General features: G+C 39.0%; 2 protein-coding genes across 2 annotated transcripts in view; one reads left to right on the top strand and one right to left on the bottom strand.

The window, feature by feature from the left end:
• USP3 (ubiquitin specific peptidase 3) overlaps positions 1–27,682 on the bottom strand; it is a 102,662-nt gene that overhangs the window by 68,094 nt on the left and 6,886 nt on the right. The window contains exons 2-3 of the mRNA XM_074880981.1: positions 26,593–26,764; positions 23,448–23,530 (exon numbers count right to left, since the gene is read on the bottom strand). The gene's annotated coding sequence lies outside the window, so the exon portion shown is untranslated. The remainder of the gene's footprint in view (positions 1–23,447; positions 23,531–26,592; positions 26,765–27,682) is intronic.
• On the top strand, positions 835–25,177 carry CA12 (carbonic anhydrase 12). The gene is made up of 10 exons (XM_074880983.1): positions 835–1,032; positions 4,249–4,269; positions 10,789–10,968; positions 13,512–13,654; positions 14,535–14,630; positions 15,791–15,854; positions 16,315–16,472; positions 17,541–17,667; positions 23,904–23,988; positions 24,996–25,177. Exons 1-10 carry the CDS (start codon positions 843–845, stop codon positions 25,078–25,080), a joined length of 1,149 nt encoding a protein of 382 aa, XP_074737084.1. The 5' UTR covers positions 835–842; the 3' UTR covers positions 25,081–25,177.

Raw genomic sequence — 27,682 nt, forward strand, 5'->3', positions numbered from 1 at the left:
AGTAGTTGATGAATAAAGATGCTGAAAATAAAGTTTGACCAATCAAAAATAATACATGCTACAAAGCTGGTACTGAGATGTAGTAAGCAGTTAATAACAATCATAAATAATAATGTACTCAACTAAAACCAATCCCACCTTCCACTCCTCAGCTATCCATGGTGTACTCAGTTTAAGAGGTTATTCCTCAGTCACCTTCAGAAGACGACATTAACTTATACACTGTCCTCCTCTTTAGCCCTCTCCATACATGTCTGGAACATAACATTAGACTCTGGGGCTGTTTCTTCATGAATTTTCACTCCTCCCTGTTTCATGTGTTCTCACAGTTCCAAAAGCTTTCAGCTTAGAAAAAATCCCTCCCTGAGAAGCTGGACGGTTTTCATGGGAAGTGTCCATGGTCCCTCTGAGTTATTAAGTGTTCCACACACAGCCTCACTTCTCTTCTCCTCCGTCCAGTCCTCACAGTGGTCCATTATGCTAAATCACACTGATCCAAAAAAGGGAGTTGAGGGAGACTCTGAAATGGGCTAGAAAAACTCTACTGTGGTATGGCCCATAAGAGGACAGCTTTTTTAAGCATTTGTGTCTCTGCTAAATAATTTCTGAAGTTCCGCATTTAAATTTACTCTCTAAGTGCTGAGTTTGCCCTCTGTGCAGCTCACTAAAACTGAGGTAATGAAGGGTATGATCAGTTTTCTGAGGGTGCTGTGACCCAGAGGCAGGTCTGATTACATCATTTGTTTTGGGTTGAGTCTCAGGAGCTTTATAAAAAGCAGCCCTACAAGGAAGGAGAGAGACAAGGAGAGAGAAGGGCAATAACTCATTAGCAGAAGCTTTGTATGTGTGCATTCTGCTATTTGCCACATATCTACAAGGGAGTTTCTTCAGAGTACAGAGAAACCTGTGAACTGTCGGAGTATTTTAAGTCTTTCCTTGAGATGTCAGCCAAGAGCTTCAGTATAGTCACAGTTGCTACTGTGCTTATTTTCCTCCTAAAGATACAACTCTCAGTGCAAGCGCCGTTGAATGGTAAAGTCTTTCAGCTTTCTATTTTATTGTCACTTGTAACTTAGGGCAGCTAATGTATGCAGAAAACTGGCATGTTTTAATTATTACTATTTCAATAGCATGTTCAAAGTTGTATATTGTTGCAGTCTGCAGTTGTTTGGAGTTAGTATCCTTATTTCAATTCTCAGAATGGGTATTCTGATATATACAGGAAAAAGAGATTTGTCCTCTGATTTAGTTTGTGTTACAGACTTCTTGCATGCTCAGTATGCTTTCCTTTGTGATCCTTTTGTTTCTCACAGAATGAAGCAGAGACTGGCCCTTCTCAGAGTTAGTGGAAGCATCACATCTTTCCCTCTGCCCTGTTTATTTTTAAACCAGAGGAAAAGAATGCAATCCCTGTGAAGCACCCCATATACTAGACCTCATTCTCTTATATTTAAACAGGCCTAGTTTCAGGAAGTCAGCGCTCCTCACTCTCCTTTTAGGAGTTAATGTTCATCTATTCAAGCTGATTATAGTCAATTTTCATCCATTCAAGCTAATTACAACCCACCTAGTGTGATTATAAGATATGAGGGAGAATCATTGTAAAGGGTTGTATGAGAGAACTTGCTCAGCACGTATATTCATGGGATGAAAATCTTGAAGGTTCAATCATAATCCATAGCTGTTGGTTTCTTACAAAGCTCTGCTAAGACAAGCATTTTACCAATTTTTTTTCACATGAGCTACATAAGGGGTGGAATTCAAACTTTTAAGGCCACCTTCTTATTTTGGGCATATAACCTCTGAAAAATGGCTATATTCTCTAGCAGAATCTCCCACCTGAAGGGCAGAGGTTCCTAGAGCCTGGTGCTCTCCAGAATAACAGAACAAAGCTTGGTGCTTTCCAGTTGCTTTCTCTGACAAAACAGAAGGTATGGAAGTGCAAGGATGTGTCAAAAAGATATGTCTTATGATACGTCCTGAAGGGAATACTGGAGAATTCCTATCTTAGACACCCAGTACCCAGAAATGGCAAAAGCTACAGCATCTGCCTATCTCTAACATCTTCCCAAATCAGAGACACAACTAAGGGAGATTATCACAACTAAAACCATTCCCACTTTCCCAGCTCCCAAGTGATACTGGAAACATATTTATTCCCTGGATATTGATCAGTGAAACACAGATACACTGGCTCTAGGAACCTCCTCTACATGAGCATGTAACTGTGTTACAGTGCATCAGCACTCACCCCAACATGAACAAAGAGGCAGGAGAGTGCTTGCAGGTTATGAAGTTGTTGATAGTTCCCTTCTAGATGTGCATCACACTCTACTGACTCTCTTCCAATCTGGGGAGACTGTCTGACAGTCTGCCTCATTCTCATTCCATTATCAAGCAGAATAAGGGTAATAGCAATCTTGCTCACAGTCTGAGGATGGCAGCAAATCACTTTTGCAGATCTACATGTTAATTTAGACAAAAATCAAGAAGATTCTGTCATCTGGTCATCCATTCATCTCCTGATCTAAGATGAAATAAGCATTAAATGTGCCTCAGCCCTACCTACATTTGTTGCTATTATTGTGCTCATCAGTAAAGTCATAATGGTAGTGAATTGGAGATCATCAAAATGCTCACAGGCTAAGGAAAATGCCACTCGACTAAAGACTTTAATCTTTCATTTATTTTTGTTTCAATTGGCATAAACACCCAAAATATTGAAAATCTTTGAAACTGACTGTTTTAAGGTTGTTCTAGAACACAAAAATCATAGTTTTGACACTTTGTACACATTTTAATAGGCAGTAAGAGCATGAGCAGAGAGTAGCTATTGTAGTTAAGCCAATATTGCTTCAAACCCTGATCAGATGAGGATGTGGTGATTTCTAAAACCTGCTGACAGTCCGTTGCTACCTTCATACAAGTTTTACCTACAGAATGTGCTGACCAGAGGACACAAGCACCCCCAAAAAAAACTCAGTAAGAAATAATCCCCTGCAGAGAGAAGGGAAGAGGAGAATGAGGTTTCTCATCTTGAAATCTAAGACAGTGCATGAATTCTGCTATGTGAAGAACCTGGGGACTTCAGCCAGGGTGATTACACAGACCTCACTTTGAAAATTCCAGTGTAAAAGAACAAGGCACACTGGTCCTAACAAACTGGAATTAGAGAGTTTAGTGTTCCCAGCATATATCAATACAAAAGAGCTAAGTGCAGCTGTTTTGCACATCCCTACAAATTAATCCCAAACATTTCACACAACATTCTTTGGAGAAGAGCTGTATCTCTATCTACACACTTCAGAGTACAAGAAATGAAGCCAAGAATCATGTACTGAGCAGACATGTGCATGTGAGGATAAATATTTGTCTGCATGAATGCATGCACACGCAGGCACACTGAGTGTTTGCAAGATTCATAATTCAGGACTGTTTTCTAAGCAGAAAGTAGAAATTTGCAGAGAGTAAAAATCTGCATTAGCCTGATAACCAAAACTGTTCAGGTCTGTCAGGACAGTAAGCTGAATGACTGTAAGTAGGTTTCAGGACCAAAGAAAGAAAAATCATTTAAAAGAGCATTTATTAAGTCAAGACATTTCCAAAGACATGCAGAGACACTATCCCAAGTTCAGTTCCTTAAGCAATGGATGAATATTGATAATTTTAACACTCACTCAAACTCCCAGAATTCTCTGAGTTACATGGGTTCATGTATCATACTCCCTTTTCTCAAAGTCCATCTATTCCTATCTGTTTCAGATGGCAAATCCGAGTAACTGTACAGAAATGACTGTCCATCATTTCTCAGTGGCAATACACTGATGTTTTTCAGACTCAACTAGTCATGAGGGAGTTCATTATAGCTATGCTGCATTTATATTCCTTAGTTTCCTAACCAGAAAAAAAAAATCAGACACACAGAGTCTGTGGCTATTCCAAAAAAAAAAAAAAAAAAACCAAAAAAAACCCCAAAACCAACCCTGGACTGACAAAAGTTTCGCCCCAGGATTTAAATGACCACAAGAAAGTCAAGCCCTATGGGTAGGATCACAGGGATAATTATAGCTGTAATTTGGGTGAGAAGGGTTCAAAATCTTTGAAAGAGTCTGTGTTTTGCTCAACATCTGGGGCTAGAAAGACAGCTAAAAGTACTGCAAAATTCAGTACGGGGGTTTAAGTGGCAATTTGTTTATTTACAGAGTAAGATCAAATATTGACACTAATATTTCGTTTGTCTTTAAACAGGGTCAAAATGGTCTTATATTGGTAAGTACTAACTAATTTGTAAATACTAAGTTGTGGCTTTTTTTCTGTATTTTAAGGACAACATGCCAAATGTATTCTGGTGAGAACCAACTGGCCCATTGTCTTGAAATCTGTTATTCATCCATCAGGTTTCGTATCTGGGTGATTGAGAGTCAGTTATTGAGTTCTAAATTGCCTTGCAGAATGAGAGGAACTTCAGCGGACTAAGGCTGGCACTACAACTGCAGAGGTTCCCCAAGGCCCTCCATTTCCCCACCAGTCACAGACCAGCAGCACATTTCAGTCTAGTTCTGCAAAGAGCATACCTCTCCCTACCCACATGGGTCTTCATTTTTAAGTAGAGTCAGAGTTCAGCAAGTCACCTGTATGGTTTTACTGGAGACTCGGCTCCATGAAAATCCCAGCACTGACAAAGTAGAATAAATCATATTCAGGAAAGCAGTGTTATTTTGTACACTAGTCCCCTAAGTCAGCTACTAACCCAGAAGGATCTGATGACTGCTCAGGCAGAAGAATTATCTAGAGATTTTCTTTTAATTGATCAAATCCTCTAGCCAGTTATTTCCTCATTCACATTAGTGTTTTATATGCCACATGCCCACAGAAAAGTAGGCAGTACTGAGAATCTCAGCAAAAAATGCTTGTTCTTAAGCCTTTGGTGCTGCTCCAAGACAACACAAAGAACCTCTGAGATTGAACTTGCTGCTAATAACTACTCCCTTTGGCTGTTCTCCAGTTTACCTGACTTGCTTCACATAAGCAAAAGGAAAACTGTCAGCTGCATCTCTATAGGTATTAATCTAACTGCCAGTGTGCATACATATAATTCACATTTCCATTAGGAAAAAAAAGCTTGACACAGTTTGAATAACAAAAGCCTGGGTTCTCCACCTTGACAGCAGCCATCACATGAACATAACCCTGCTGGGTAGTAAGGAAAGCAAGACTTCTTTTACTACCATCTTTGCCCTCCTTCCCAGGGTAATGCTTGTTTAAATTAGTTAGTTCTCCCTTACCGGGAATTTGAGTACCAGTGTTTATTTCAGGGTATGTTATTCTCAGTGCCCAACTTCATCAATTCCTGTTAAGCACTTCCATACTGCAGTCTGCTTTCTAACGTATACTAGAGGATAGAGAGAAGGTTCACAAACCAGATTCTTATTTTTTCCCTTCAACTACTGATTTTCAAATATATCTACAAAAACATATAAAAGCAACTTCAAAAAAATTAAAAAGGCAACTGAACTTGTACAGAATAGTTCTTTTCATATACCTGGAAAAAAGCACAGGTAGAACACTGGTCTGCACAGGGAAAAATGGCAATTTAGAGAGACTGCAGTCAGCCAGAAAAGAGTCTCTCCATACTCCCCTACTGACCCTGGTTCCTTATGGCAGCCTACACCTTCCACCATTTACCTTTATCTCTGCAACACTTTGCAATGCCTCCCACTAAAATGAAGTCAACAGGAAGGAAAAGTCAAGCCATTATAATCACAGCACAGACTGATGTCAAGATGAGGGTCAAGGTACAAGATTAAGGGTGAAGGAGAAATCCGGGTGCTGATTGTCAATGAGAGTTCTATTTGTTCAGTATGACAATATGTAAAACTGAATGTTGATATAGCACTAGCAGCTCAGGGCATGGTGGCAAAGCAAGATGACACTGGATGTGATCGGGCCTTATCTTTTCAGCACGGCATTCCAAAGAAATGAGCATTTGGCCTGGTTATAATGGAAACTACTGCATTAGATACAATAAATATAGAAGCTAAGCCTCTCCTCTATTTGCCTCTTCCTTAGCCAAACTGCAGTGATGCTATTTGTTCTTCCTGATTTCATTACTCTTATATAAAGCCCGAGAAAAAGTTCCTGGAAGAAACAGCACAGGCCAATGAGCTGGGGCATGAGCACTCAGCCCCCTCTGACACAGGCTCACTGTGTGTCCTCTGATGGACTGCTTCACCTTCTGTAAAATGGACAAAGTAGATGAAGTGTATCACGAGAAAAGTGCTTCAGCTAAAGAACTAAAAGAATTGTTCCAATGCCCCATAGCTCAGAACACCACATGCATGCAGCTTTTGACAATGTTGCTGTGTGGCTGAAAGGTGCAGGCCTGAAGTCCTCTGCCCCAGAAGAGAGCTGGTGGAATTGGAGAGCTGGGCTTCAGTTCTTTGGATTCTGGCTTTCTGCTGCTGTAATGTAGGAGGGCTGGAATGAAATCAAAGAAACAGAATCACTCCTTGAGAGTGGACAAGCAGCTACAATGGAGAACACTAGCTTTACAGCCAAGTTTAAAGTAACAGTGCAAATGGAATTATTAACATGCTTTAGCATGTGAGGGGGCAACTTCACACTACAATGTAAACACAAGAACTGCTGTTAACAGACATCAGGCTAATTGAACTTGCAAACTCTTTAATTCTATTGTTGCCAAATACTCTACCTCAACTCAGTGAGGTGCTGAGGACCTATGCTAAGACCCCTCCACATCCCCTTAGGAAATGCCAGCTTTAGTGAACACACTAGAACATGCCCAGAATTTCTCATACAGCACTTGAAAGAAGTAGCAGGGACAGCTACAGCCCTTGGCAATTCCTCTATTTCACAAGCTTACCTCTGGACACATGTGGAAGATATACACATATTGGATATATGTACACAGAATGGTATGACTGAGCTCTGCCTGTGGTCTGAGCAAAATGGAAACCATGCGGGCACGTTAGTGTGGCAGGGAGCCTGGACTCTCAGCCTTCGCTACTAACGCAGCTCTGGGCTAATGGCAGCTATACAGCTTTCAGCCAGCTGAAAACAGGGCAGAGTGCTCTGCCTGGCTGCAAAAATACCACAGACATTCCCTGCATTACTGATGCATTTTCCTACATTAGTTTACTTCAGATCAAGAGAACTTGGGTACCCTGTGAGAAGCTCAAGCAATATGAATATTAATTGGTTATCAGAGCAAAAGTCTGTTGGTAACACTGGTGTCTCATAGGCCTGTTTTCTTCTTTTTTTAAGTCAGCCAATGTACTCATCCTGGGAGCAGACACCACTGTCAAAGAACACTTGCCCTTCATCACCCAGCAGTGCTAGGGCTGCAGGGCTGACTGAAGGCTTATACAGGGAAAGCTCAAAGCTGCTGAAGTAGATGATGCAATAGACACATGCAGCCATGGTGCTGAGAGTATTTTGCTCAGCTCACTGTGCAGCTGGGCAGCAAGACTATCCAAAGAATTATTACTACTTTATTTACAGACATCTTTTATAAAATAGCCATGAGGGCACAGCCAGGCTCAGGGTTATTTAGTGTGGTAGGGGAATGTGGTCCTGGAAACTCATGTAAAAGAAGGCAGCCCACAAGCTGGATATGAGCAACCTGAACCTGCACCCCCTACAGCTGGGAGTGTTCATGGCTGCATTGGGAGCGGTGGCAGCAGGACGGGTCCTACTTCCACCCATATCAACAGCTCCTCCGTACCTTGATTTGGTCACTTCCAACAGCTGAATAGGTAGTGTTGGGTGGGTAGGACAGGTCCATGGGACAATTACTGCTCTGCTGACAGAGTCCTGACAGGATCCTCATAGCAGTAAACATCATCTGAGATGCCTGGGTCTTTCCCTTTGCCACAAATGTTGTCAAAAAAGAAGGAAATTAACTATTAAGATATTTTTGCAATACTTATGTTAATACCTATTGGGACTAGTACAGGCCAATCTTAACACATCCACATGCTATTTACTCAGTAGTGATCAGACAGAACCTTTATAAACACAATGTGATTTCCACTGAATTTATCTGAATGTGCTGGCACAGAAAAAGGAAAATCTGGTTCACAATCAATCATTTATTTTCAACAGAGCTAGCTGAGAAACGCCTTCCAGCTGTGTGGTTTATCTGCCATGGAAATCCAAATTTCACATATGCAAACACAAGCAGCAATGAACTCAGCTCTTTGAGACAGGAGTTTTGAGGCACTGAAATTAGGAATGTGGCAGAATTTCTCAAAAAACTAGTTTTGTACCAAAAAAGATTTTTTGTTTGGTTGTTTTTCTTAATTGAGCAGGAGTGAGAAACAAGCAAAACCTGCTGTAGCTTAGAGGCCTGTGAGTGGAGTTGCAGATTTATATCAAGGAAAGGATAACTGCTAGTAAGATCAAAGTACATAAAGACTGCAGTAACTACAGCATTTTATTCAAAAGACAAGAGTTTTCCTTCTGAACTGCTGATGTTGGTGTGGAAATTCCCATACACTGTTGCCAACTCTTAAGGGCATTCAATTCACCCAAACATAGTACTGAACAAGTGAGTGGTACTTCATGACATGGTTTCCACTGGCTGTGACTAGACTTCTATTTTATGCATCAATTAAAAATTACCTATTTAATGATCAAGTCTCCAAATCTATGATATGTAATATATTAGAGTCTTCTTGCAAACTCGCTATCTTATCAGTGCACAGATGCCCCAAACCTTTTAATACTACTGAAGTCTTTTTACAATAAAGGCTTCTCACCAATTTTTCTGACACTGCTTTAGTCTTACCTCCCTGAAAAGTGTTAAATTTTAGTGTCATTGTCTTGCACATCAAGTTTCAGCCTCAAGAAACTACAACATCCTGGTATATCCTGATATATATTTTCCTGGGAAATATTCTGAGCATGTATATCCCATAGTATGGAATTTATGCTCTTCTGGACGGATCTGTTATTTGCCAAAAAAGATGTAGAGGATAGTATACGGTCTTCTGTAATGTCAGCATAACATTTGTTAGCTTTTAAGAATAATTTTAAGAACTTTAAGATAGTACCATGAAGATTTAAGTGGAAGAAAATTAATGTGATTGGCAGCAAACTGGAGTCAAAGATGAAAGTTACAGCAACATCAAGGCCTATTTATACTGAAAAGCGCTGATTGAGTCTGAGTATCCACACTGCAAACAATGTCATGTGCTAACCTATGTCTTGAATAATCTTAAAGAGCTTTAACAAGGAAGTAAGTCTGCCTTTAGCACCAGAAATGAACTTGCCGATTCTGTCACATGCACTATGTTTGTCAGATTCACCTCCACTATCTGTATCTTTGGAAACTGTCTTGGAAACTAATATTCTCCCAACTGTTAATTTTCCTTCAGAAAAGATCTGAATTTGCTTTGCCACTAATGACCCAATCTAACATTAAACTTTGGCATTCACAATTCATGGAAGATGTTAACGTACTGGAGAGACTTCAAAGCAGCCTTCTAACCACAGACTCAAGGAACTCAATCTATTTAGTCTAAGAGAATTGAGAAACTATATCCTCTATAAGTGCTTCAATGAGGAACAAAAGCATGCTAACAGGAGGCTCTTTAATTTCTAATCAAAGGATTAAAAGCAATGACTATCTAAACAAAGTCAAAGCTCGACAAACTCACAGTGAAAAGCAAGCTGTCATGGAGAGTAAATATCCATTGGGCACTAATGAAGTATCTTTTACCTGCAGCGCTTAAAGGAAGAGTAGATGTTTTCTCCCTTCTGAAAGATATGGACTCATTGAAGTAGAAATTAATCCAGGGAGGTCCAGTAGCCTGTGTTCCACAGATCAGGCTGGGTGATCCCAAAAGACCTTCCTGCCTTAGAAAGAATCATCATGAATCTTCAGAGTCAAGGAGAAACACAAGTTGCAAGTACCTCTTCTGGTATTTAAATCCAGCTTGTGAACAGCTGCTAGCTATTAATGTGTAATTAAATCAAAGGCACAATTAGAAACCTCTTGATATTATCTATTCTTTGTAGATCCTACCTAGGGCAAAAGACTGTGATGAAGAACAGTTTCACCAGAGTTTGAGCAAGTTATTGCAGGTCAAATTATCATTACACCTTCCCTTTTTTGCAATTTAGCTTTTCACTGTGGGTTATGCAATATTTCTAGATAGAGCCAGGCAATTTGTGTGATAAGGAAAAGTTTATAAGGGTCTGGGTTTCTGTGTACTGAAAAGTATGGAAACTTTCCTCTGCTAACATGAAGTAACTTCTTTCAGCAATTCTCTTCAGAAGGCTTGAAGAGTTGCATTACTGCACATATGCCTGTTACTTCCATAGGGAAAAGTAATTCATGTCAGTAAATAATCCAAATACTGTCACAGATCCAAACTCTACTTGTCATGCCTGTGGGCTCTGAAGAGAGACAATACCGTCACCAGAGGGTCACAGGCACTGTGGCTGGCTGTGGTGCTGCTGCCTGCAGGCCTAACCTGGTGAGCTACCAGGCCTGCAGCTCCCCAAAGTATAACATCAACAGCAGTTGAGATTGTCAAAAAAATCGAGGGGCGTTAAAGTGTCTCTATGTGAGATTTTTGTTGGCATTTGGCCCTTTTCTAACTAACGCACACTAGAAAGATGAAATTAAGTTTAAAAAAAGAAAGTCTTAAAAATTCAGAAAAGGATCCTCTTCCAAATTTTGGGCAAAGGTTGAAACGGGAGTTTTTATATTAATTACATGGTTAAGGCTTGACAAATGTGTCTCTTTGTTACTTTATGCAGGTCCTGATGGAGAGAAGGCTTGGCCAAAGAAATACCCATTTTGTGGAGGAGTATTCCAATCGCCAATAGATTTCCACAAAGATATTCTCCAGTATGATTCTAATCTCTTGCCTTTAGAATTCATAGGCTATAATGTGCCCTCCACTGACCAGTTTACATTGACCAATAATGGTCATTCAGGTAAGGGAGCTCAATGACAGCAAGGGATTGTGAAGGAAAGAGTTGCTGAAGTTTATGATTTTTTTATTTCATGGGTGAACTACTTTGATTATCAGATGAAATTAAGCTGTGATGATGAAGCCTTCACATCAGCATACCTATATCTAGAGAACAGGCTAGGGAAACTTGGGAATATACTAAGTACAAATGGATTTGCAGTGAGCTGAATGGACTGTGGTTTTTAAATAAACTCGGGGCATGTCACAATTAATTCCTGAGCTTTTCATATTACTTTGGTTGGAGTTCTTTGAAACAGAAACAGACTTTGTGATTCTGTTAAGAATAAACTGAAAAAATATGGGTGCAATGAGTCTCCGACATTCCTGCCTAATCAAATCAGCTCAGCTGAATTACATGAGGGAGGGGAGGAAAAAAAAAAAAAAAGCCAGGAGTACCATTCTGTTCCTTTGACTTGAGATCGAAACCTCTTTAGTGTAAAATAAGACAGATAGATAAAAAGACAGAAAATAATTAGAAATAGCATACAAACATGGCCTCCACTGTAGTACTAAATCAAAGTGTCAGTACATGAGGTAAAAGCAGAGAAGATGCAGTCTCATAAATGTCTACTACATGGACACATTATACAATACCAGTAAGCTAGTCCCACCGTTTTTTGTTCCTTCCTGAAACATTTGAAGACATAGAAATAAGAACAGTTATAAGGCCCTCCTTCTTTGTAGCCTCCTCTATTGCATAAGCATCAAAAGAACCTGTGTTTTAAAATGGCCTGTGCCTCTGCTCTTCTCTGGCATGCTCAGTTAAAAGATGCCCAACATGCAAACATCTCTTTTTTTCCTCACTTTAGTGGGGTAAATCTACTCTGTAGAACATCATAAGCCCATTCTTCAGTAAGGACCAATCTCTTAGGGCATGGTTACTGGTTTTCCTTTTCATCAATTTCTCCACCAAAACCAGGTTGCTTTAGACCAGGAATGGCTGGAACACCCTCTCCTTGTGAACCTTCTTTTCCTAAGGTCCTTTCTTGGTTCTGAGTGAAAGATTGTACTGTCACAGCTGAATGTATCAGGCTGATGGAAGTGACAGGCAATAGACAGAGAAGGAAATGTCACTGTGGACTTTAATGGTGCCAGAGAGCAGGTGGGGACAAAAGAACAACACTGAGAGACTGTCCCTCACATAATACTCACACAAGTAAAAGCAAACTCCTCATAGAGTCTATGTCACTAACACTGTCACATCTTGCCCCAAAAACAAGAAGTTCAACTGCTTCCTAATGAAAGCCAAGATGAAAACATATCCCACCCTCAATAAAAACAGGAATTCACTTCTAAGGTCAATGCCCTCCTAGAAAGCAGGGGACATGCAACCTACTCTAGAAACTTCATTCAGATACGAACCTTAATTGCTCTGAGTAATGAAAAATTAGCCTTTGTTAGAGTGATCATTACACCATCTGCTATCTTCTCTTATGGCTAGAGAGGAAACCAGTAGGATGTTTAGCATTGTGGTATCAGTTATTCCTACATATAATTAATGTGCCTCACTGGCCAGCTAATCCAGATACAATTACATACTTCAGCTGGACTGAAAATAGTAGAGCTCAGAAAAAAGCTTTTTAGCACTAGCATAAAAACACATAGGCTTCCAGCTGTTCCTTCATTAAGGTTTTGAGCCTTATTTCTCCTGCAAAACACATCTGGGACACTCCAGAAGCAAACTGTATTCACACTGGAAAATAATAAAGATAAATTGCAAAGAAATCAATCTGATCTTTACATAAACCATTGTTTTATGAAGTATCAAACTTCTCAAGTGAACAACTCAGTTTCTGCTGAGTTGAGAATTACTACTGTAATTTCCATACAAAAAAAATAACCCAGCCCGTCTTCCACTTCGGAGAGCATTAGTGAGCAGAAGGGAGGGTAATACACACAAAGGTCTCCCTGCAGCATGTCAAGAGAAGAAATGCTAATTCTTAAGGCCTGTGATTATCTTGCTGCTTGACATCAATGCTCTGGGTTTGAGGAGGGAGGGGGCAGGGAGAGAGGGAAGTTTATTTGGTTTTGCCGTATGATGCTAAAAGATTAAGAAGCAGAGGAGTTCCATTATAACAAGAGTTTTAAAATACCATGAGGAATATTAATTTATTAAGTTATTTGCAACCATTATAAGGGGATTGAATGAAGGCACATGAGCCTAAGTTTTGCTTCCACATGTCAATAACTGTCTCTTCAATAAAACTGAAATAATTTTGCATTCTTCAGGAAGAAGAAAGATTTCCATCAGCAACAATTCCCACATTCAATTCCTTTAGTTTAAGAAAACAGAAAAAGGTTATATTCTAAATTCTCCTCAATTCCCTGTAAAGGGTTAAAGAAAACTAAAGTGTTTATCTCCTACCACAGACTGAGATGGATTTAAGTTAAGAATCTGCTTTGCTCACGCTCATACATAATATACTTAGACAGAGTATTTTTATTTGCCCTGTGCTTGAAAACTGTGGTACCACTTGCTCCCAACTGGTCTTCGTCTGCTTACAGTGAAAATGTATCTGTCGCCTACTATGTACATCAGAAACCTCCCATTTGAATACACTGCATCTCAGCTTCACCTACACTGGGGAAACAGAAACAAGTCAGAAGGCTCAGAGCACACAGTCAGTGGGAAGCATTTTGCAGCAGAGGTAAGACAAGCTCAGATAAAGAAAAGAAACAAAGAAGGCCGGGCAGGTGCCATTGTTGGGATCTTTATCTTGGGTATATGACTGACTGTAAAAGACTGCAAGGTTCTAATCCAAGTACTTATGATGTGGGTATATAATAAAAAAATGCATTGTGCACCACAAAAAAGGATGGACTCCCGTGTACTTTCATGAATATGTCACAAGTCAGGGAATTAGAATTTAGGTTCTAAACTCAGGGCTGACACTGAGTCACTTGAGTAATTTCAAGCAAATTGCTAGACATCTGACACCTTGGTTCTTCTCTGTAACCTGCACGACTTCGCTCTTCTGTCTACCTTTACTTGCCTTCTTCTATCCAGTGAAGAACTGTTCTTTTCTAATCCTAAATTATAGATTCAGGAATAGACTTTGAAAAGCAGTACCAATTGGATATTTACCCCAAAATTAAAAAAGAAATTAGTCAGAATAATTTGCTTGCATAACAGCACTTTAGGAATCCATTTCTTCTCCAGTTAGATTTAACACCAAGTTTTGCATTCTAAACATCAGAGAGCCCCAAGAGTGCTAAGGTGTTACTTTTTCAGAAAAAAATTACAAGTATTCCTTCCAAGATACCCTGAAGCTGGAGTGATCAAGCCTCTTTCCCCCCGCCCCATTATGTAGAGGGAGGGTGTAACTCAGCTACAGCGGGGCTGGGAGTGGGAATTCCAGGACCTTTTGCTTTTCTCTAAATAGATCTTCCACTACACACAGAAATCACTGAGGGATCTCATTGTATTGTCTTAGCCTGAGATGGCTGCACTGGTCCTTTTTAGCTGTGAAACAGAAAATGTGAGCATGCCCCAGACATTACCATAACATACTATCTCCTTCTTTGTAGCTGCATATTGTACATTATAACTCTGAGAAATATCCAGATGTAACAGCAGCAATGGACAAAGCGGATGGACTGGCGGTTTTGGCTATTCTTCTTGAGGTAGGATGCAGAATGGGGTTTTCTGGGTTAGAATATGCTTTCAATCATTAAGTCAGAGACCTTTAACATACAAAATTACCTAGATTATTTAATGATGCTGTGGCTGAATAAAAGTTCTTCCTTTTATCTTTCACAAAAAAGGGCCAGATTCCAGCAACACATACATAAACAGGAATAAATTTTAAGAAGAGAGGAATTCTGAATATTTCCTCATGTTTTTCAGTAAATTAACTTCAGCTGTGTTAAATCCATTTTTGCATTCATTTACAAACTAATGATTGGTAGAGTTTATCAAACAACAGACAACAGTGAATTTCAAGCTCACTTGGTCAGAACTGCCTATGTAGCATGAAGCAGTTTTGACACAGCAGAGAGGCACAGGCTTTGGCCACTGTATGTAATTAGGATTTGACCACAGTCTTCAGGTCGCAAACTTCACAGATTCTTTGAATCACAGATTACAGTAAACAAGTAAATTCAGTGCTTTTTTTAAGATTACAGAAGGACAGATTTCCAAATTTCCCCTCTAAAGCTCCACATACAAGCAATTAAAGATAATAATGATCTGAAAGAAAAATTTTTAGAGGCTTCTACATACATAATTCTCCTGTGTTGAAAAACACGGTCTTGTTTGATAGTTGAGTTATAGCCCTTGCCAGTGGCCCTGCAGTATCCAGTAGTATCATTTTTTATCTTCCTGGACTGTGAGGAGCAGCAGACCAAAAAAATGTTTGTGGGTGGAAAACTTTGACTAGAAACCAGCAGATGGTCTGAGAAGCCTGCCTGTTGAGAACTTATGCCTGCAATGTTCTCAGAGGAAATGGCTTCTCTTAATTTGCACAGCATGCTGAACGGGCAAGTGCAATAGGGTCTTTAAAGTGCACACAAGAGGTCTACACTACAGTTATTATGACAGCATTACGACAAAGCAGCTCTAATAGCTCTGGAGCAAGTAAGAGCGTTATTGGGTTTCTGAGGATAGTATTAATGTTCTGAGTAAAAGGGTATTTATGCCATTCTAGTATATGAATATCTGGACAGCAGAGACACTTGCCTTATGACAGAGACCACCAAACAGTTCTGTCTGCTGTGTGCAGAAGCAAAGACTCATATTCAGACTGCGGTGATTTGTTCAGCTGTTAATAGTCTGCTCATTACAGATTGGACCCTTCAACCCATCCTATGAAAAGATCTTCAGGCACTTCCGGAATGTGAAATACAAGGGTGAGTGGCTATAAGCCTGCATTGGATTGAGAATGGCTAAGAGTATCAGATGTCTCCCAGAGAGGGATTGAACTGGCTGAAGAGAGTCCAGAAATCCCAGGCAAACCTGTCACAAACTGTGAAAGACTTACAAATGCAGTGCATTTCTCTGAAGAGTGGATGGCTAGCATGCACCATGTGTTTCTGACTGGGCCTTATTTCCTGCACATGGTGTTTTTTGGTTAATATGGCCACAGTTTGTCTTACAGAATTCTAATTTGGTATCTAAGACAAGATTTTTACACAGGAAACCTAAAAATCTGTATTTCTTATTAAACTGGGATCATCTCTGTTAAAATGTATTTTTCTTTTCCTAGTGATATGACTGAAAGCATCCTACTTACTGAAAAGCAAATTCACTTCACTAGTACACTACCTGTGTAGTAATGATGCAGCATTTAACATAAATCCCCTATTTTAGATCAGATGGTCCAGGTTCCTGGTTTCAATATTCGAGAACTTCTTCCTGACAGACTGGATGAGTATTATCGCTATGAAGGATCCCTGACAACTCCTCCTTGCTACCCTAGTGTTCTCTGGACAGTTTTCCGACACCCCGTTAAAATTTCACAAGAGCAGGCAAGTTAAAATACAGCACGTGTTTTCCTTATTGGTGTCTGCTAAAGAACAGTAAACGCATATTCTCATTTCCCGGATTTCGCTTACATTCCTGTAAAACTGAAAGATGACCATTGCTAAAATCCTTTAAGTGTGAAAAACAGCACAGAACAGACATAAATCAGTATCATATTCTGTTTGTAGTTAGCACGTTTTCAGTTGACCAGAATAAATAAAGGACAGACACAGGCACAGCAATTGGTATACTACCAGCTTAAAAAGTCACAGTCAAGTGAGATTAATTTCTAGTTTCACTATGTACTTACTCCTTGCTTTGAGTCTTTCCATGAATCAGTTCCAGATCATTTTTGTTCAGGCTTCATGTCTGAACCCTATTTACTAAGTAGTTTAGTGCTGTTTTGATCCTGACTGATTTAAGTATGACAGGTTGGGTAGACATTAAATTTCTAAAAAGCACGTGATGTGTTGTCACTCTTGAATCCCCTGGCTCTTCTCTAACTTATGGTTTTTGTGCTCACCTAATTAACTTTTTTTGTTCTTAGGTGGCCACTTACATAGACTATAAACTCCTAATCACTATCTTCTGATTCACCTAATTATAAACACAGGAGAAAAATGTTATTATCAAAATCTCTGATCAAATTACTGCATGATTCTTGTTATGAAAGTCAATTCTTAACTTTGTCTGCTTTGCCAGATTATGTTTTTACCAAAGTAGAGAGTTCTTTCATAAAGTAGCTTTTAGTACTGCTTAGGAGTTAGACTGTGCTAGGGAGAACATGCTGCAGAGGGCCATCATGCTTCCTCTCATCCAGTCATCCTGGCAGATAATTACTAAGCAGGATTAATTTTATCAGGATGTAAACAAAATACAGGTATGGGTTTGGAGATGTCACACTGTTTACACATTATTCTGTATTTGGGCTCACAGGCCATGCAAGACTTTATTACTTAATGTATCCTCTTCCCTTTGACTACCCCTTTGATTTCAAACATGCTCTCAGTGATCATACACTGGCACTGCTTCTTCTGTATTCTGGGAGCTGAACAGGGTGCTTCCCTTTGTAGTTACTGGCACTGGAAACAGCCATGTACTGCACCGAGAGTGATGACCCAGAACCCCTGGAAATGGTCGATAACTTCCGAAACGTTCAGGAATTTCATGAAAGACTGGTTTTTATCTCCTTCCGTGAAGGTAAGTTGTATGAATGCTTCTACGCAAAGAAACAGGGCACAGTGATTTGTGTAAACTTGAAATACTGAAGTGGGAGTCCTGTTGCACTGCACCACTACATAAATATAGCAATGTCATTTTCTCACAGTTCACTTTGTTCCCTTTTCTTCTCTTACTTCACTGTTGCATGGGCAACTGTACGAGAATAAGGTATTCAAAGAGTATATAAGAAGTCTTTTATCCACAATGCATATCAGGCAAGCCCTGCAAACCTTCTGATCAAAGGCAAGGAGATGAAAGAGCCTTGTCGTGCTTAGCAGAAATATTTGCTGTCACTCCAAACACTAAACAGTTCTCTGTTGTGCTGAGCTGTTTCAGTCAGCGCAAATACTTGAGTTGGCCTTGTCTCAACAGTGACATTTGCTGGTTCTCAGCAGTATCAGGATTGTTTTTATGCAGACCACACACTTAAAGGGAATCCCAACTTTGTGTTTCAGGGAGACTTGGTTTGGGGAAATTACACAGAATCAGAAGAGGTCCTTGAGGAATTCAAACTTGACAAATAAAAATTATTCATAACACTGGATTGTATGATCCACTGTTACAAATGGAAAAAAAATTGCCACCTCATAAGGAAGAACTGTTTTAAAAGCTTAATTATGCAGTGTTACACAATGACAATGCATAGGTTTTGGGGGGTGGGAGCTGTATAAAAACCTGCATCTGTGGTGAGAAGCTTAGCTGTGCCCCACAGTAAGACATTTGAGTATACTGTTTGCGCAAAATGCATTGTTCCAATTTCTGTGTTGTCTTGCAAACAAATACTCTTAAGCAGTTGTGAAACTGGCACATACACTGAAGGCAGATGAATCTAGGCAAGCCACTATACTATTTGAAATTGAGAGGAAAAGATTTTTAAAAGAAAAAGCAGACTTCATAAAAAAGACTGGCCAAGCAGTAACTTTCAAATTAATAAAACATGTTAGCACATCATTTCAACTTTGCCTGCTAGTTTCTTCACTGTTTAGATGAAAGAACTGAAAACACAGGAGTTGTCTATATTGGGAAATTTCACACAATAGCCACTGCAGGGAACAGTTCTCCCTGCAGGAATACTGCAGTAGCTGTTCTTGCCATTACCCTTTGCAGACAGTCCCTTTCATAATGTATCTTTTCTAAAATAAAGCTATAAAGGAGAAAAGTGAAAATCAAGATCAGCCAAAACAAATCCCAGACAAAACATTTCTCTGAAATCAGAGATTATTTAGATTTGTCACCAAAAGCTGGCTGGTCTCTTTGTGAGATTAGCTGCATCAAAATTCCCAACCAGAGCAGTGCAAAGCATCAGCATCATTCGGCCCCTCTTTGAAGCAAAACTCCATCTTTGAGATAAAACCCGGAGACAATTTCAGAAGTCATTCTGTGGCTGGGGACCATTTCAGTTCTCATGGAAACATTTAAAAATCTTTCTAAAGCTTCCCATAAGAGGAACATAATTCTACCATGAAGTTTCTTTTGAGTGCCTTCTCTGGAATTACTGCACATAACTTAGTAATTATTTATATAAGTACATTGATACTACTGTCCTTGCTACTTAAGCACATTTCTCTCACTGAGTTCTAATGATTTAGGCCTTCATTTCTCTATTTTACCTGGAGTAAAAAATATTTAACAGTTCCAAGCTGACTTACCATATGGCTTGAACCACAAGTCATGACTTCCTACTCTCCAGCTCTGCATTAAATCTCTATAATTCATAATCTCCAGAGCTCCAATGACAAAGGCTACATCTCCTTAACCACTGCGTCTCCTAACTTTTATTTTATTAACCATTCTATCTGCAGTTAACATAGTGGATCCTCAGGAGAAGCCTTAGGGACCAGGTGTATAAAGAAGGGCAGGCTACAGTGCTAAAGGCAATACACAGTTTTCAGTGCAGTTCAGGCATCCAAACCATCACAGGTTCTCACTTCTGTACACTCAGCAGAAAGCTGCTGACTAGAAAAACAACTATTTTAACTTGCAGCACAGAGGCAGGGGCAGTGATTTCAAAGATGGGATGCTTCCCAATTTTGAGGTGCAGAGAAACTGCACAACATATCCTTTTGTTTAACATATAAGGAGCTGAAGATGTTACACCCAATGAGTAAAGTCATCACTATATGACTTTGTACTTCTGAGTATCTTGAAAGGTGTTCAGGTTCTCAAGGACCCTCCTGTCTGTACACAGCTTCCAGTTTGTAATGGCCTAGGAAAGTGACTTTCCCCAAAAACAGCTAAGTAGTTTTCATCTCCCATCTTCATTCTGGAAGCTAGGAATGCATCCATTTCACATACCTCAAAAAAAGGTCCCCCAGACTGTTGAGACTACAGTGCAAAGCACTGGAAGCATCCACACTAGTTCTTTCCAGTCAAGCAGCTACAGCATTTTTCTGCTTTCATTGTCATTTCTCCATCTGCCCCTTGCTTATTTGCTGCCAAAGGTATCTTATCATCTTTCCCATTACTAGCAGCAGATAGCTAAATATTTAAGTCTAAACTGGCTTAGTTTAGTTATATCTTTTTTCTACTTAAAGCTACTATTTCTGCTCTTGAATTACTGCTGACAGAAGTTACTCTGATCAATTGTTTCTTTTTGTATTTGAATTCATTTATAGTTTGGAGCCCAGTTTCAAGGTCTGACTAATCAAAATACTGAGTACCCTTGGCTACCAAAATTTTGCATCAGTCTGCATCAGCTCACACGTTAACAAAAAATAAGATTTTTTCCCTTCCTGAAAGATCATGATTCCCTTTCTGCTATGCATGATGAAGAGTCTCTGCAATCTCTGCTCACATGTAGTTCTCTGTAGTGATCTGCAATAACCTTAGTCTTACTGCTTCAGAGTTGAGAATAAGCAACAGAACAACCTCCCTATCAATTTATCAGTGAACTGATTTGTTTGTATTATGTTGCTAACAAGTGGAAACCTTGTTTCTTGACTGTAATATGTCTCTGCATTAGACATAAGTTGTTTCTATGACTATATACAACTCATATACAGGGCATACACAAGTCACACTTGGGATTTTGCTGGTTCTGTTCCTTGATTTCTTGTTGTATACTATATTATAAAGCCAAGTCATAATATTCTATTCTATCCTATCTTCATGCCTCTTATCAAGTCCATATGCCACCACTTGCAGAGAATAATGGTTATAGAACAATGCCTCAATTTAATCTCATTTTAAAATCAGAATTACACTAGTAGTTCTCTTGTTGCTAGATTCTAACCAAAACATAGAAGAAAATTACAAGTTTACCAAATAATCAACAATTCTTAATAGCCCCATGATTAATATACAAACTGGTATTAGTTGTACAAACAATATTTTGAGTAAACTAAAAGATGGGTAAAACAGTGAAAAGGGGAAAGAACTAGAGTATGTCAGTCCTTTTTCTGCTTTTGTGGATTGGCCAACTAGAAATACCCTCACCCCATGACATTTTTACATGACCAGGAAGAGGGTTAAAACTCTCTTTCCAAACCTCCAATCTCAAACACTAGCTGCCAACTAGAGAATTAGTTGGGTCCAGAATGGCTATTTTAGTAATCCCCTTCAAATTTCTGCTCAAGTTGGATTATGTACAATGATTTTAAACAGCAGAATCAGGATTTGCAATGCAGCTGCCAAGTTTCTGAGACTGTAAGGCTCCCTCTGCAGGGTCTTTCTTAAATCTGTGTACAAACAACCTGCTATAGCAATGCCACTGCAGAAACACTGAAATAATAGAAGTTCTGGAGTGAGCAGCTACCTTATGTTTAAGACTGGTTCACCGTGGAATCCTAGAGATTCAACTTCTGCTTTTTCTACCCTCTCAATTCATCAAGATTCAATACCTGGTGGACTTGGCTGATTGCTAACTGCATCTATGAGCCAGCGATTTTCTGAGTCAGACTGGTCAGTCAGAAATGAGAAATGCAGTTTTCCACCTGTGTCTTAAGCTGACCTTTCAGCACCTGACTACCTTCTCTCTGCAAATCACACTCGAAAGTAAAAGGTAGAGAGTTACAATCCATGATCCCAGTATCTGAAAATCAGATACTATGCTTTTCATCCAGGAATCTCTAAACACTTCACAGAAATAGTGTAAGCATTATTATTTCCATCCATGGGGGAAAATTTGACCCAGATGTGACTTTCTCAAAATTGTTGCTGTGAACTAGTGCCAAACCCAAGAATAACATTTGGCTCTCCCTTTGCTAAACCACATTATTTGGCTCCCATGCAGAGGTGACACCAGCTATAAAAGAATTTTCAATGTATCTTTAAAGTTGGCATGACTTACCAGAGTTGAATTGTATGGGTTACTGCCCATTCTGCTGTTCTCACCCAAGAACTGATCTCTATGGCTATGAAAGGCATTGCTCTGTGCTACTTTAATAGAAACCCCATTCAGTCTAAGTACATTTAATTACAAAAGCTCATTGACTCTATCAGTGAACCATACAAAAATGTTCTACCCATTTCAAAAAAGGTATTCATCACCCCTGTAATCTCACATTCCACCTACTACAGTCACAAAGGCTCCGTCACAGGTGCAGCCCCTCACCTCAAGAGAAAAAAAAAAGAAACAGGTTCCTGTCAAAGCACAATTAAAAGTGCACCTGGTTGCTGGCTGCAAGCACCCAGCCTGATGCAGGCAGCTGTACCACAGGTAGGAACAGAGCACACTTATTAAGGAGGGAAGGGGAGGCCAGACACAGAATCATGGCTTGGGCCAGGCAACCGCAGAAATCTGTGAAAGCAAGCCTGTTGCGCACGCTCTAGGCCCCCACTAAAGCAGGTTTTTCAAAGCAACTTTTCTGCCTTTTCAGTGCCAAGACTCAGGGCTTCCATCTTCACCTGAGCGTAGCCACCACAAGATGGGGCCACTTAGCTGTGCTTTGCATCAAAAATGCAAATGGCTGAAGTGTTCCGTCATCCACATTTTGATGTTAATAATTAAAATCTAAATTCATAGTCACTATTAACAAGTATTACACTTCAAAATGTCTCTAATATTAAAGTATTATTCAGCAATAATGTAATATAAAATATAATGTGTTTTGCCTGTCAGCAATCTATTCCTATAAAATCTGTTTCACATACATGTAGCTGAAATTTATTATGATGTTCAAACTTTCCACTGCCCACAAGTTAAATGGGAACTGGTGTCTAGTTTTGATTATAGCACCATGCTGAAATACTATCTAACCAAATTTTGGAAGGTCTTATCAAACAGAAATGCCCCCTACTCTTCCTCTTCAAACTACAAGTTCTTTTTCTACAATTATCTATTTGGTGTTATATTTTGTTGTCTATTTGATGCACCTTTACTATAACAAAACTCCCCTTTTTTAAAATACAGGTTTTCTTCAACACCATGGACTTAAAATTAACAAAGCATCTAATGGGTTAAATGGGATAAGATTAAACTCCAAGTTTTGCATTTCTGTTTTCTCAACAGCTGATTTAATAAGAGAAAATATTTGGATGGAATACATGAAACCTGTCAGCTTCACTCTGAAAGGGTTCTGATGTTGCTTAGAGAGAAACAGTCATTTGATAAAATATAAAAAACAATGTGTAAATGAATTGGGAAAATGCAGTTAAGAAAAGAGTCCTCACCTTCAGAATCTTTGGAAAGGCAAAAAATACTTTAATTGCCAAAAATATATAATAAAGTTCATTATCAAAGATGGCATTATAATGATAACGCTTAACATATCAAGGCAAACATGATCACTCAGTTCTTCATATCCTGGTATCATTCTTACCTTCTTAGATGCCTTTTAAGCAATGTTCTCAACAGCAAAGCATATCCCTCTTCAGCTGTCCACATTCAGCAGTGTTCTTCTGCCTTGAAAAAGCAAAAGGCATGAAATTTAACATCCCTAATTGCCTGTATTTAGTTCCCTAGTTTTGCTTAGGCTCTCCTATACACTGAAATCCAAAGAGTTTCTGATCTGTTACGTCTGTGCCAGCATGCTGGCTTTGTGACTTAAGCAGGTGTCTAAATTCACAGGATTGTGAACTGTGGATCCACTTGTGGGATGAGGACCTTCCAGTGTATATCTATGCAAAGTTATCAATTCCATAATTGCAAAGTGGTATGAGCAGGCTGTCGGAAAGTTGCAGATGCAGAATGCAAATGTTATGACAGGTTAGAGACTAACCTTCTTGTCTCAAGTAAATGAAATGAACTATTTTGTATGCTCTCCCTTTTTTCCTAGGTTTTGTTGTTTCTGTTGTGATAGCCTGCGTTCTGGGAGTTCTCATCATTCTTGCAGTAGCCTTCTGGCTACTGAAAAGGAAAAGGTAAGATGTCCAGCTGTCACATCACACTAAAAGAAGTCAAAGCAAATTTTTCTTCTGACACAAAGGAGGACTTATGCATCTGAAACCTTGCACATTTTTTACAGTGGTAATGTTTAATCTATCATAAGATACCATCTCTTCCTACAAGCTTTGATTTGTTTTTATCCCTGTAGACATCAGTTCTCCCGTATCATATACTCCAAAGTAATTCTATTTTATTGACAAAGTATGTTGCTATGGCTAAAAGGTCTCTACTTGCTGCACCTTTGTGCCACAGTGGCCACCATTCTGCCATTGTAGGAATGATTGTTTTTTGTGAAAAGCAAGCATATAAGGTTGTTTTTCCACAAAATAATTATTACTGGAACAGCACTTACATAAAGTCTTAAAAGATGCAAGGACAGGAAATAGGGAATTGTATGTGAGTACCAGGGAGAACACAAAAGCACCTTCCACTCTAAGTACTGACTGCTCCCACAAGCAGTTAGGAAATGAGACTCCCTTTCCAGACTAAGTGGGACAAGCAGGCTGGGTCAGTAACAGGCCTGCCCAGTTTTTCTCTTTCTCAATTGCCAGTCTTGTTCTTTTTGCTAACATTGCTCCTCCTAACTGCTTTTCAAATCCTTTCATTTTTTCCTAGAACAGTAAGTGAAACAGGAGGGGAATGGAGTTTTAGCAAAAAACCCTCCCAAAGGTCACATTATTTAAGGAGAAGAAATCTGTAATGACAAGGGATCATTTAGCCAGACTGTTTGCCACCAAAGCCAAATTCTGTAAAAAAGACTAAGATTACAAACGTTCCTACAGCCTGATCCCTTTGCCATCAGCATTGACTCTGCCACACAGAATGTGTTCTCCTGAAATATTTGTAACAATAAACCACTGTGACATTTGACGTGGTACAGAGAAAAATAATCTCATCCTTGCATAATGTGTCATTTTAAGTAACCAATGGTGCTTTTCCTTCATTGGAATTACAATTGTTTAATTCATTTGTTTTATTTTAGCTGCAAAAAGGGAGGCAAAGACAACAGAGGAGTCATCTACAAACCAGGCATGTGCAAGGAGGAAGATGACATCTCCAAACTTTGATGCCCTGCTCTGTTACAAAAGTCCTTTTTCATTCATAGCACTGATTTATTTTGCATTGGTGGAACACGTCTCATTCTTGGCTCATGATAAGCCTCCAGTGTTCTAAAAATGTACCAGCCAAAAGTTTTCTGCAGCCCTCATTCTCTTGTTTTCCAGGGAGATATGATCAGTGAATACTCCTGAGCTAAAGTCCTCACCACATTCTTTTCCTGTTTGCTGCTTACTGAGTTCGGGTCTTTTAATTGATTTTACAGTTAATCCTAAACTCCCATTTTATGGTTTGTTTAGCACAGATTTTCCCACAGGTATTCAAATCTGAAGACACCCATCAAGCTACAAGCACTCTTCCCCGCTAAATCTAAGTAGATGAGAATCTGAATTTGATTCAGAGATCAGAATTTGAACTAGGTTATTCAGTGGATATGGTTTTTACAATCACAGCAAATGATGCTAGTACATTCACCAGTGGCTTTGTAACACAAATATGAGAAGACAGTGTAAACACAATGAGAGCCACATGGATTGTTAATGAGGTTCAAACCCAGAAACTCAGTGCTGAAAAAACACTACTGCTAGAGGAACAGCTCACTTCCCATTTATTATACAACCTCACAAATCTGTTACGGAGGTCAGCCTCTGTCTGTCATTGGAATTAGAGAAGCATCTTGTCTTATTCTCCTGCTCTTAATTATAGCGTGCATATGAATGATGTGGAGATAATGCAGTCGTTGCTGCTTTTAAGCAACTTGCCATTTAATCATGAACTCTTGATTGATTTTACAGTGTTTATTACAACTGCAATTATAGAGTAGATGGTTTCACTGATTTAGTTCTCTGAATTTAGTAATTTAATTATTAGAAAGTAATCAAAATTATCTTTTTAAAAAAATCTCATAAGCTACTCTGGAGAAGTCTCATTATGCATTTTTGAAGGTGAGAAGCACTGAAGACAACGTGAAATGTCACTGACTTCAGAAAGGATAGGGTTTAGCCAGCCTAGCCCCAAATGTATACCGAATTCCTCTTGAATTTGACATGTAAAGTGAGGGTCTGAAATGCTCGTACTTCAGTATACAGGCAGGAAGTGACTGACACATGCTTATACCCAAAACAACTTCAGGTCTGAATGCTGCTAAACACTCCTGAGGAAATTCCAGTCTGAACTTTACACTTAGATCCATTTCACATTCGGTAGCTACATTTGTGATTTTAAATAAATAAATTGTTATTGTATGTGTTTTCTCCTTTAAAGATGGCAGATGCATACTTGGTTTAGATTCTTCCCCTTCCACCCCAAGAAAACTGTTTGATGTCAAAAGCTTTTGAGTGAAGGGAGAAATAACTTATTAATACTTACTCTACATGAAATTTAGGAGCATAATCTTACAACTAAGTACACTAAGTTTGCCAGCATTTTTATCTTGCATAAACAAGCACATAAAGATCATCTTGTTGAAATGTTTCATCTTACTGAAAAAGCAGCATTTGTGTGCTATGGGGAACAATACTTACTCTTTGAATACAGGTGTTTAAAGACAAGAACGGATAATAAATTTTTATGATGTTTCTTTGGTTCCTCTTATTTCTTCTGGAAGAGTAACATTTTAATTATTATTTTAATCTTCAGCTCAGCTGATTAAAAACATCAATCAATCACTTTCTTTTGCATCCAACTTCTCGACATCTGCAAAAAGAAGCATAAAAACTTCAGTCAAATACTATATGCTTACTGTGAGGAAAAGTCTCATGTTACCAGCAAAGAAAACATACTACGTATTAGGCCAAAAATGTCTCCTTCAGAACTAGTTCTTAAGCAAAAGAACAAACTGAAGAGGGATTCACACAAATCATGTTCCTGCTCCCACTTGTAACACTCTCTAATGGCATGGAGTCCTCCTAGGAAATCCATGCTGCCTTTGAAAACACAAGCACATGGGAATTTTTGGTTTTTCCTTAATACTGTATTACCAGTTTGCCCTGCCAGTGGTCCCTGGGCTGAAAGAACCTAAACCCATATGTTTTCTGGGCTCTTTAGCCACTATCATTTAATAAATCAATTAAGTATCACATTTTTAAAATACTTTCCAGGACTTTTGTTGTTCTTACATGCACAACATTTCAGATGTCCAGAAAAATCAAGCATGATAAGAAAGACAGATGTAGTTAACATGCTACCATAATAAATTAAATCACAATTCACTCCTTTTTAAATGGAATGGCCCATTTTTGAGACTCCAATAGCAGAAATGAAGTCTAAACAACTTAAGCCAAGAAGAAGTGGGAGTTAGATGCCACAAGGGGTGTAGAGCTCTCCTTCCATTTCCTTGTGATATAAGGAAACCCATTCTTTTGTGTTACAATACACCTATAGCATGACTATATAATCTCAAGTCCAAATGTAAGAGTATTCACTTCCTGTAAGGAAATATGAATATCCTCACAGAGGTGCTTGAGTGACTGCCATCCTGGTTTAGTCAAGAATTTCTCCTCTCAGGAAGAGGTTATCAAAATAGCTACAAGGTATTCTTTTCTTCTTCAGAAAAGAGAACTTACTTCAGGACATCTTATCATAGTTTATATAATAAAGTTTGAAGTCAGCTTA

The sequence above is a fragment of the Strix uralensis genome, chromosome 11 (assembly GCF_047716275.1).
Source record: "Strix uralensis isolate ZFMK-TIS-50842 chromosome 11, bStrUra1, whole genome shotgun sequence".
NCBI classification, from domain to species: domain Eukaryota; kingdom Metazoa; phylum Chordata; class Aves; order Strigiformes; family Strigidae; genus Strix; species Strix uralensis.

What these genes read in the sequence shown, in the direction of transcription:
- CA12 (XM_074880983.1), top strand. Translation starts at nt 843, where the DNA reads ATGTGTGCATTCTGCTATTTGCCACATATCTACAAGGGAGTTTCTTCA. An exon ending in TTTTGGCTATTCTTCTTGAG is followed by an intron (nt 14,631 to 15,790) that starts GTAGGATGCAGA and finishes TGCTCATTACAG; the next exon opens with ATTGGACCCTTCAACCCATC. An exon ending in TTTTATCTCCTTCCGTGAAG is followed by an intron (nt 17,668 to 23,903) that starts GTAAGTTGTATG and finishes CTTTTTTCCTAG; the next exon opens with GTTTTGTTGTTTCTGTTGTG.